This window comes from Orbicella faveolata, unplaced genomic scaffold (assembly GCF_042242905.1).
Source record: "Orbicella faveolata isolate gen_17 unplaced genomic scaffold, um_ofav_v1 contig_26, whole genome shotgun sequence".
Lineage (NCBI taxonomy): Eukaryota > Metazoa > Cnidaria > Anthozoa > Scleractinia > Merulinidae > Orbicella > Orbicella faveolata.
Genome location: NW_028301554.1, coordinates 6171523 through 6183577, shown reverse-complemented (window position 1 = coordinate 6183577; position 12055 = coordinate 6171523). Strand labels below are relative to the sequence as shown.

General features: G+C 37.6%; 1 protein-coding gene and 1 long non-coding RNA gene across 3 annotated transcripts; one reads left to right on the top strand and one right to left on the bottom strand.

The window, feature by feature from the left end:
- Positions 1-1627: 1627 nt before the first annotated feature.
- Positions 1628-6675, bottom strand: LOC149107825 (adenosine receptor A3-like). Its single transcript, XM_089295990.1, has 2 exons — positions 5976-6675; positions 1628-2093 (listed from the first exon to the last, which is right to left on the bottom strand). Exons 1-2 carry the CDS (start codon positions 6635-6637, stop codon positions 1736-1738), a joined length of 1020 nt encoding a protein of 339 aa, XP_089152116.1. The 5' UTR covers positions 6638-6675; the 3' UTR covers positions 1628-1735.
- Positions 6676-8254: 1579 nt separating this feature from the next.
- On the top strand, positions 8255-10135 carry LOC149107824 (uncharacterized). 2 transcript variants are annotated; one of them, XR_016209140.1, is made up of 4 exons: positions 8255-8415; positions 8963-9245; positions 9649-9788; positions 10034-10135. It is a non-coding gene; the product is annotated as an uncharacterized LOC149107824 (long non-coding RNA). The 2 variants fall into 2 exon arrangements; XR_016209139.1 differs by lacking the exon at positions 8255-8415 and adding an exon at positions 8452-8718.
- Positions 10136-12055: the final 1920 nt, after the last annotated feature.

Sequence of the window (12055 nt, the reverse complement as noted above, 5' to 3'; positions counted from 1 at the left end):
GTGAAATAAAGAGGTCCAGGAAATGGACGAACGCTTTGCTTACCTCCAAAATCCGAAAACCAAATGCTGAAACATTAAACGCTAAATTAAGGACGTTCGCGCGAAAATGTTCTACTCGAAAGATTTTCTTCAAACTTCTACTGCGGACAGATCATGAATTACTTGTTTCATAAATGAAGAAACATTGGGGTTCACGGACTTCGTTTCAGAGATAAAGCATGTGGAAAACTAGTCTGATTTTGAAAAATTGGCGCATGTAAATCAGCCTGGTCCCCAGGGTTTTTAGCTTAAAACATCAAAGATGAATCAACGGAGACAAAGTTTCCTAGCAATATTTTGTACAAGTGAATCCGTTGCATTGACAATTCTCACAAAACGTAACACTTTAATAGGCAGTTGGAACTGCCGCACAGACAAACGAAGAGCTAAAAAAAAAAACGAAATTCGATGGTGCATTTTGCAAAAATTCAAACTTCTAATCGATAGATTTTCTTCATTTTTTCATGTAATAACTTGATCGTGCCAATAGACCTTTTTCGACTGGGCGGTTTGTTGCCCCATTTCAGACCATGTGATGATACTCTTGAGAATTCTTCCTTTCAAATTTTCAAATAGTCGCGTGCATATGAATAAATAATTTTTAGATGGATAAAAGAACAATTCTCTAGAGAATATCACGTGGTCTGTAATGGGACAACAAACTGCCCAAGCGAAAAAGGTCTGTTGTAATACCATCTTATCCAAATGTTACTTTGTTTCTTTGGTACTATATCAGCGAACACTGAACTACTGCTCGTACTCTAAATATAAAAATCAACCACAAAATTCCCTTAACCAGATAATCCAAAAAAAATAATTTAATTCATCTGTTCAATTTACGAGTTTGTTCACAGAGCACTTTGATATTAGTGAGCGCGCACTCGATGCATGACGCGGCTTGTGAATTTGCGTGCGTGGTAAGGATTTGCAGAAACAATTAGCGCGAACGTCCTTAAAGTGCCTATGAAATGAGATTTTTGCCCACTTTTTTTTACCCCAAAATATTGAAGTCTATTTTTTTTCTGATTCGTAAATTTCGATTTTGGGCTTCGGACAAGCGCACAATAATTTTTTTTCTGCTTCGAAGTTGGGCAATTCGAATAAAAAATGTACGACATTCCGCGCGCGGTCAAAATATGCAAATTAAGGACCGTTGACGTCATAATGTGTGTAAAACCTTTTAGCCATCACGACAGCTGAGAGAAACCAGCGAAAGAATGCCGGGAAGGTTTGCTTTATCGGAGGGCCTGGTTTGATGAGCTGTAAAAACACCACTTAAACGTAAGGCATTGTCATTCATATGTTTCCGAAAGATGACATCAGAAGACCACAATGTTTGTTTCCGGCCCAAATTGTCTTACTTACATGTAATTTTGACCAACCGTAAAATGATGTCTAAAATTATTCAGTGGAATAATTATGGGTTAAGAAATCGCACACTAAACATGCCATGCATTATTGTCCTAAACTGGTTGGAAATTTGTTAAATAGTAGTTTATATGTTACATGATCCTGAACCAAGTTAAAATTTTCTTGTAGTTTAGTTGTGGTTAGAGGCGGTGCACAAATGGAGTTAAGAGACAAAATATGCGTGTAAACAAATTTATGCACAACTGGCAATGCTTCACTGATCACGGAACATATGTTTCGCTTTACAATTCAAGAGCATCTAATCTACAACATCAACTCAGAGTTTCTAAACTTTGGTATCCAGAACTTCCAGTTTAAACTTCAGCTGTAGGAGACTGTTGTCTGTTCGTAAAGTTCTGAGCTCTGTCGCCGGAGTCTTCTTACTTCTTCTATTAATATTTACTATGTTTGGCGCCGCTGGTCTTCTTAAATAACACAAAACCAGGGCTTCTCTAAGCTCAGGTATTCTTAATGCGTACACAACTGGATTCGCAAAAGAATTGGAGTAATTTATAACGTTCACCAGGTCATAAAATTTCCACGGTATTTGGACATCATACACAAAAATTAAACCGTTCAAAATAACTAAAGGGATCCAGCACAGCAATGCAAGAATAGATACAAATAGCAAGGTCTTTGTTAAGAGCCAGTGCCCATAACTATGGACCAAACAATGGCACAAGTCGAAAAATCGATTTTGCTCATTTTTGGCCCATAGATTGGCCCTAGCTAGTAAACAAACGGACCATAGTTAGTTTCTGCTAATGCAGCTTTTTTGGGGAGAAATTTGCGAAAAACGATTTTGCCCCGATTGAGCTCAAAATCTACTTCCTGTTATACTAAATTTTCTGAAAATTTGATTGCTTTGCGCGTCGCACAGCAGCTACTTAAGAATCTTTCAATGGTCTTTACATTCAGCTCAGGTCTTCATGGTATGACTGAGCGAAAAATAAAATAAATCGAGGTTTCTTTTGAGCCCGAAACGAGATCGAACAGAAACGCAAACTATTACGATGTGTTGCAAACGAATTATAGCACTAAAAAATCGCCATATTTTTCTATGGGCTATAACTTTAAATGCCATAAAAACACTTTCTACGGGTTAACTGTACACCCACCTGTTTGAAAATCAAAAAATATCTCTGGGCAAATGGTTTTAAGTCGCCCGCCTTGGCCTGTGCTTCTCATAGATTTTTACCTGAACCGCCGTGAGAATGTAAACAATTGCGTGACGCGGGCGGTCACCGTGAATACATTATTCGTTTCCAACAAACCGCAGATGGCTATATTAGAACATTTAGGTGAAAAAAGAAACACATAATGGACCACTTTTAACTTTAATATTTTGAAAGTCATCGCTTTGGAAATTTCGTTAATTAAAAACGTCAATTAAAAGCAATTTACTTGGAGTTCGGGTGTTACTGCTATGTCGTTTTAAGCTGTCGTTCTTTCTTTGATCATTTTAATTACAAGAGCGAGTTCTAGAAAGAAAATCGTTCTAAGTTCATTTGTTAAGCGTGATGACAAGTTGATATTGTTGGTTTGTATTGTAGCCTTACGTGATCTGAAGGAACGCTACAGTGATTAAATTTGTATTTGTTGATTGATTTCGACGGATCGATTTTCGGTCAGTTAAACCTTTTTATTTGTACCAACACATTTAGTGCCTTTTCTCCTTCTAAAAAGTTGGAAAAAGTAAAGTAAACAAATCCTAAAAGTTTAAATCATAAATAAGAGGCATCGACATTGCGAGTGTCTCGGTAAGCTGTTAATTTGAACAATTACTGTGCTGGACGGATTGCTTTCCAGGTTACGCACGTATTATACATATAGTTCATTGTGCGCGAATGTTTCTGTTTCAAACAACTGAAATGCTCAATGCTTTTTTTCTTTTTTTCTTCAGTCTTAAAACTTAAGGTTAGAGTTAAGCTAAACCCTAAACTGTTTTGGTGGCCAACCTATTTTTGGCTAATTGCTTAATCAAATTATATATATATATATATATATATTTCATTGAAATTCGCTCTTCCGTGACCGACTTCCGCGAACAAAACAAGATGGCTGTTCGCTGTTCATTTAAGACTACAATCCTGGTCAAAAGTGTTGGGACAGTTACGGCAGATGACTTCACAGGCAGCCTCTCTTAAGACCAAAACCGCGCAAGCCCGCCTACCCCCCTCCCCCTGTCAATGTTGATAAAAATCTTGAAGAAAAAAAATCCTTGACAATAGCTTCAGAATAGCCACGTTTGAAGAATTGTTCGCCTCCTAGAACAGTATTCTCGAACTAAAGAGACGAGAAGATAGATATTCACGTCTTATTCCAATAATAGCGATTTTTCAGCAATCGCGTTTGGTTCCAACACAACTGTCTAACCACTTTCTATTGTCCCTTTTTCCTTTTTTCCCACATCCGATCTAGTCTTTAGAATAGCTTCGTTTTCATGCAACATTGCTAGGGGGGAGGGGGGTCAATTGTACTTGCTTCTATTCATCTTTTGTTCTAAAACTTTAAGGACGTAGTTGAAATCGAGGGTTTTAGCGCGTAAAAGGGGGAGGTGTCCCAACAACTTATGGCCAGGATTGTAGGTTAACACGAGAGGAAATTGTTCCGGATTCGTAATGAATTCGGAACGTTTCAGTGCCGGATTGATTTTGCCGTTTACATAAAAGTGGACGAATCTGAAAAAAAAACTCCCCGGAATTTAAAGTGGGAACTTTGAATCCGAAAACTTTTGAATCTGGAGAGTTTTGTCGTGTAAACAATTTTCTCTCGAATCCGCATATTTTTCCGCCTGTGATCTTTTGAGTTTGCGGTGGAACGAAAATGGCGGATTACATGATCCAGTCGTCTACGTAGTCGAGTCGTAGGCACATTAATGGCCATTTGATGGCGGTCGCTGGGTGATTACCTCGTGCTGTTTCAGGTGTAGATAATCACTTTTATAATACTGCGCAGATGACGACGATGGCACGATCGAAAACCTCGACGGTTCTAGATATTAAGTAAAGACCAGAATAACTTCCTGGAGGGACCTGACATGATGGACAACAGTACCGTGGTCAGCGAGTCGAAAGAAAACTTCAGACTGTCTCAACCTACCCCTAGCCTTATTTTCGGAGGCATTTTGTTTCTCGTTGTCGAGGCAACAAACTGCTTGTTAACCATTCCATCATGAATGTGCCCGGAGTTATCGTCGTGTGTAAACGGTTAAGAATCCGAATATCCTTTCACTGTAAACCCCTACTAATCCGAATACTCTAAAATTGATGAATCCGGGAACTTTTAAGAATCCAAAAAAAACTCCTTTAGTGTAAACCTAGTCCTAGATCGACCACTGTAATGTTTATTTGTCTACCAGTGTTATGATCTGCAAATTTCAGTTAATTGATCAAACAACCAAAGTAGAAAAGATGGAGTTCTTCCCAGTATGATCGAAACTTAAACGCAATTTCTTCCTGGGCTAATTCAATTCAAGAAATTCCAGGTTTTCTAGCTGAGTTTGAGCATATTGTGTAGGTACAAATTTTCTACACAGCTAGAAGAGCTGAGATGCCATCACGCAGTTAGTAGTTTATAGAAATTATGGTATCTCCACTTGACTTTATTTGTCAGTCAATGATTCAATTGCCATAAACCATAGAGGATTGGTTAAGTGTATCTCTAAAACTGCCACTATATTGTAAGTTATCGGTGAAAGCAATAAAATAAACAAGTGTTAAAATCATTTCCCGGAGTACTGTAGCAACGTTCTTTATCAGGGATGTCGTGGGTGTTGCAATGCAAATGAAAAAACATATATATTTATACTAACTTAAACAAAAAAAAAACATTTTCCATTATTTTATCCACACAACGTTTCAAAAATTGCTTTCATCGGATTGCTGGAAACGAATATTTTACTCGAGATTGGCTATCCGCGTCACGCAATTGTTTACATTCCAACGGCGGATTTTGGGCAAAATCTATGAGAAACACAGGCCAAGACGGGCGACTTGAAACCATTTGCCCAGAGATGTTTTTTGATAGCCTAACAGCTGGGTGTATATTTAACCCGTAGAAAGTGTTTTTACGGTATTTAAAGTTATAGCCCATAGAAAAATATGGCGATGTTTTTAAGCAATAATTCTCTTGCCACACACTGTGAAATTTTGCGTGTCAGTTTGATCTCTTTTCGGGCTCAAAACTAACTTTGATTTATTTTATTTTTCGCTCAGTCATACCACGAAGACCTGAACTGAATATAAAATCCATTGAAATATTCTCAAGTAACTGTTCTGCGGAGCGCGAAGCAATCAAATATTCGGAAAATTCAGCAAAACCGGAAGTAGATTTTGAGCCCAATCGGGTCGAAATCGTTTATGGCGTATTTCTACCAAAGAAAGCTGTATTAGCAGAAACTAACTATGGTCCGTTTCTATTCTTACTAGGTCCTATCTATGGACAAAATACAAGCGAAATCAATTTTTCGACTTGTGCCATTGATAGGCGATTTAGGTCCATTTTTGTAGGCATTCACTCTTACGCGTTTGTTTTGCGAGTCTCTGTTTTGCTGTTGTGAAGCGATATTTCCGCGTCGAAACTTTCTCCAAATGCCGATGTTACTGCCACATATGATGAATGTTATAATCATGACGTATGGCATCCAATAATGCATAGCACGTTTAAATGAAAACAAGAGATGTGTTGCACTGAAGAGGGCGGCGATAAAGAGAGTCAGTGCCCACACAGTAAAAACAATAATACGGTATGCTCGCATTGACAGTGTTCGGTGCTTAAACGGCCAGTAAATGGCGTAAAATCTCTCGCCAGATACGAAAGCTGCAGAAATTAACGACGCCTGCGAGAAAAAGATATCAACGATCGTGTAGAAAATTGGCAAAGACATCGGCGAAGCCCCTTTCCAAAGTTGAAACCTGCTCCCAACAGTGTAAATGTAGATAGGTAGCGACAGGACTCCTAACATCAGGTCAGCAAACGCCATATTGATGACTAGAAACAAACTTCTCTTACGAAGTCTCCTGTCTACCGCAAACAGAGCAACGGTGAGCAAGTTTCCTACAACAATAAATACAAATATCAAAATAAATGCGGCGCACAATGCGATGCCCTCTGCCTTGGAAGGAACAATTATTGATGAACCAGTGGCGTTCTCTGAACTATTTGTAGCTGCTTCTGTTCTCATCATATTTTAGCTTCACTGAACGATTGAAACGTCGATTAAACTTTGCCGATAATAACGTATCGTTACTTGATGGGAAAAACAGGAGTTCTGTAAACCGCAATATATGAGAAAGAGGAGCGAGTGACAGATCATGACCAAATTTGTAGTTTTTTTACCGTTTTAAGACTAATCACCGTGGGCTAATCTTTCACATGACATGTCTCAGTTGACTTTACACTGACGCAACTTGTCAAGACTTAATAGACACCCATGTGCAACTTAATACGTCTGCGAGCGTGTTATGACTGCAATGTTTACCGGCTTCAACACGGACATGAGGTTGACACTACGGTCTTAATGCGAAAAGAAAACGACACAGGGACTTCAAGATAGGTCCTCAATTCGTGCATGTTGGGCTTGATAGTTATTCGAAATATTATTGATCGCTTGTTAGAATTGTATTATTTGGGTCGCTAATAATGAGCGTAGATTGTAACGCAGCCAGATAAACGTGACAGGAACAAAGAATCAGCAGCAGCAGGGTTCTTTTCTGTACGTGACTTCAAATTGCGCCCATGAAAGTCTTACTTATTTCCCCACTTCATCATTTTAACTTTTTTGCGACAAACGTCATTATGAAAAGCTTAAAACGCTTAAGATCGGTTGTTTTGTTTCTTCGTTCCAAAAATAAAACAAAACAAAAGAGTGACCTTGTTAGGTTGAAAGACGCGAAAGAAAAATATTTTTCAGAATAGTTTTGCAATAACTGCCATAAATCGTGACTAAGTTGCGTCATCCGTTGCGATGCTTATGTCATGTTCCTCAAATTTGACGAGTCAGTGATCAACACAGAAGCATGCACTGTTTTTTTTTCCCTTGCATTTAAGTAAAGGTTTCAAATGATGGTTGGGATGTTTTGCTTCGTTTCATTTCCTTAAAACAGTGAATGAGTAAGCTTGTTATTCATATACTCCATAGTGGTTTTACCGAAAAGTTTGTAAAGAACTGAGGGTGATCTCAAACGCGTGTAAATAGTTCCCTTTAATAAATCTGTATAATTAATTTTCCAAACATTAAACAGATAGTTGATTGTAAAACATAATTCACAGCATCGACCGATCGATCGATAGAGGTTAATTTTAACTTAACTAATTATAAGGTAATTTAATTGGAACAAAAGTATGGGTTTTGTAGGGAAAGTGAAAATTAACAGCGCTAAAGTATTAAAAAAAGATTACAAAATAAAATAATTACAACTTTGAGAACGTTTGTTATGTGAAAGCAAGGTGTAAGTACTGTATCGTGCGATGCCTTCAATTTTCAAACGTGTCGAGGATACAGCTAATACCCAAAGCCGAAGGAGTTAACAATGTTTGACGGCATCAATTGACATGTAGTCACCTTTTTCCTTAGTATACGCCAATCATTAAATTAAAACTTAGAAATGATGGACGAATTCCTCTTAAGAAAAGCTTATATTGTAGCTTATATCTTGTATTGGTACTTTTTAAGGCACAGTTATTAACGGGTCACTGAGTAGTCCGGGATCGTTACCAGATTTGATAACCATGTGACGTCACAACATGGGGGCTATTTCAAAAACCGGGAATTTTCGTATTCACTTCGCTTTGCTCGTTATTTGTTCGATTATACTCAGGTAATTTACCCATAATTCTATTCGATAATTACCAGAAAAGAAGGAGCCTCACGTGTTTTGAAGATGGCGGTTGAAGACCAGCGTAAACAATGTAAAATGCTACTCGTAAAGTGAAACAGCGCTTGCAATTTTGCATCCAAACCAGGTATGTTTTTCATTTTGTCATTAGCTTTAAGTTACTTGGAGATTTTTGCGGAAATCACAAAAAATATGTCGTTAATCTTCACGCCATATTCTTGGGATTTAACGTGTTTTTAGTGTTGTGCACGATCTGTGAAAAAAGTGCACGGGGGTATTTTGATTTGCGATGTGTTGTTCGTAACGGCGGCCATATTTACAGCTGCAATTGATGTGTTCCTAGGTATTGAGATGGCAGATGCTGGTACCCATAGAATCAAAATAGCAAATTTATGTCGATTTTGTGGATATAGCTTGGTGATTACGTAGGGTAGGTTTATTGTTGTCGAGTTTTGCAGCATAAAATTTTCGTTCCTTTTAAACACGCACCATTCAACTTTAAGAATTACTGGTGGAAAAATCAAGGAGTACGTAAAAGTAACTTACATAAATCATCTAAGCCCCTTCAGAACAAATTATAGCTCTTAGTGAGTCGCTCGATTCATGGTACGGTAGTCCAGGTGGTCGGGAAACCACTTGCGAATCTAACATTAGTTGTTTATTTTCTTTTGAAGGGTTACCATGAGTTCAAAATCAAGGGACCAGAAGGAACTCCTTTTCATGTCCTTCCTGAAAATTGGAAACAAAGACCCATTCGCACTTCGTTGTGTTTTACCAGAAATTAGAGAAATACCCGAGACACTTCTAGACGTGCCACAGTCTGGTATCCAAGAGCGCTAAGAAAAATTACACTTTGAGAGAAGTTGCTGGAAGACAGATAGGCCGGGTGCAATACTTCATAAACAGGGACCTAAGACACCTTTCGGACTGCGGGAAAATCGGCAATCACATTAAAGGGTAAGTTGCCTATATTTTAGAGTCAATTTCAACAACTCGCGGTCCTGAAATATTTTCCGGAAATGCCGGCTAAACTAGGTCAGTTTTCTGGCACACCAGTCGTTATATAATGAAGCTTATTGTTGGATTTAGCGAGTGAACTATGGTACGAAAACATATTACTTGAATCATAGTTTCTTTTATATGAATCGGTCATTAAAAGCGTTTTTCCATATCACCGAATGCACAACAATAGACTACTGATCTACAACTAAAACAATTTTTTTCCGGAAATGCCAAGACTTCCAAGTTTACTGTCACATCTCACAACATAAAGTGTTGCATGCACCCACCCATTCCACTGAACGGAGGTGTATTACGAATTAAAGTAAATATACCTGCTATATTTTTGTTGTTGTGCCAGAACCATATCAGGCGAGTCCACAACGACAAAGAGAACTCCGGTGCATTAAAGATGGAAACGAAATGTACAGCACGGCGGAGGGGATTGAATTAGCAATCGCAGAAATGGAATTAGACGAGGGATGGGATATGGCCATCGAGGTAAGCTATTCTATCTTCAGGACATCTGGACAGAGAGTCGACAGAGGGAGGGTCGCGAACTGTTTCGATACTGTTAGTGATGAATCATAGTAGGAGATGTTTCGGTCCTAACCACGCTTCGCTCATGCAAATTGAACGAACTTCAGTTGCAGCTCTCCGCTTGGAATATAGAAGCAACTTGTTCAGTGTCAATTTGTGAACTCAAGATGTATTTACTGTTAGTGTTTTGTTTATATTTTATACAGACTGTTGAACAGCCAGCTTCACCAACTACCAAGAAAATGAAGCCTGAGTGAAAATAGAAGCTATCATATTAGTATCAATAAACAACGCTTTTGTGAACAGAATACCTGTTGTCTACCTTCGTGTGTTTTAACTTGGAACAAATATTATACGGTGTCTATCTGAAAATGAAACTTTTCGCAGTAGCTTTTGGACAAAGACAGTTTTCTTCCATACATCTCTGTTTCTATTCCATAATCCAGTAACCTATTGTGAAGCAAACATACAATTAATTAAATGAAATTGTATTGTGATGTTGTGAAAAAAGTAACTCCTTTCATCGCAGCGCCCCGTCGACTGCCATATTGAACTATACACTGTTGCTACCAAATAATGTCACGTGAACGAAAACTTGTGCAGCGATTGGTTAATGGTTTGTTTTGGTCGAGGTTATCAAATCTGATAACGATCCCGGACTGCTGAGTCTGCCTGGCTAAACGTGCTTATATATTTTGTGGAACTCGTCGATATCTTTAACATGTTTATCTCCTTGTTATTTTGTGCTCACTGCAAATAACTATCGGCTAAGTGGAATTTTTGACCCAAGGCGATTGAAAGAAAAAGCGAATTAAGGCGGCAACACGAATGGACATTTCACGTTTTAAAATTTACTAATCATCGTTGTAATAACTAGTAAATTTAGTGAAAAGCTAATTTTAGGTGACATCAGCTTTTTAAACTGTTTTTGTTACTCGGAATTTGGATTGCTTACGTTAGTGGCCATAAAATTATAGAATTAGTTATTTCAAAGATTAAACAGGCAGCTTATAATTAAAAAGATCGCGAAGCATCGATGGATCGATCGAGGAAATTTATGCTGAGGAAACTTGGAGTAGGAATAAAAGTCTGCTCTGTTACCAAAGAGAAAGCGAAACGATCCTTTGTTAAAACAATAGCTTGAGCGGCTTGAAGCTCTGTTGAACACCAATTCCAATTCAGATCTATATGTACAATGCAAAATTATAATGAGGATACTGCAACCATATTGGAGATCCATTGGAAAGTTTACACGAGAATTCTAAACAAAATTTAAGGCTAAAATGTTCAAAATTTAAAATGTTATCCATAAAAAATAGTCTAAGAAGGTTAGTTTTGACAGAAAGCAAGGTCTGAAGTGTTGTCTCGTGACGAGGAAACAGCTCATGCGCAAAACCGTGGGCGTTTACGTAACAACGTCTGACGGCACTAAGTGGCATATTGTCAACTTTTTCCTTGATGTACGCGAATTATTAATGGTTAACCAATCAAAAGTCCGCAGCTTTTATGCACTGTTCTTGCTAGACTAAATTTGAATTTCTTCAAATGGTTAGAAACTATTTGCTTTTAAAACTCACTATGAAATAAATTTTTGCAAAAAAATGCAATGGAAGTCCTCAATCAAAATAGCACTCATTTCTGGGTACTAAATTATCCTGACTTTCATATTCCTTTTGCAAGAATTTAAAATTCACAATGAGCTTGGTCCGAAACAGAATAATGAACAAATTGGTGCTCGGCTACCGTGAAAAACGCTAGTATATTTGTTTAACTTTACACGGAAATATCACAGAACTGTATTTTGAGACAGGTTCCTACTTAAATTCTAGGGATATTGTGAATTTTTATCTGCGTTTTCGAGTATTTTGTTGTTACGTGATTGTTAAATGTCTCATTTTATTTTAGTTTATCAGCCAATTATTCTTTGAGTGAAACAGGAAGGAAGAATAGCCTAATCAACAGCTGGGTAAGTCATCGATAATTTAATAGATGTAGTTGTTTGGTTTGCATGGATATTAACCTTTTATTGTTTATAGAGTTCTTCAGCAATCCATTGACATTAGGGGTACGTCATAAATATGAATGAATATGAATATTGTATGAATATTGCATGAATATTGCATGAATAATTACTTTTTATAGTTCATGGAGTTCTTCAGCAATCCATTGACATTAGGAGTCTTCGACATTTTTCTTTTTACAAAATACATGTATAAAGTGATTTACAT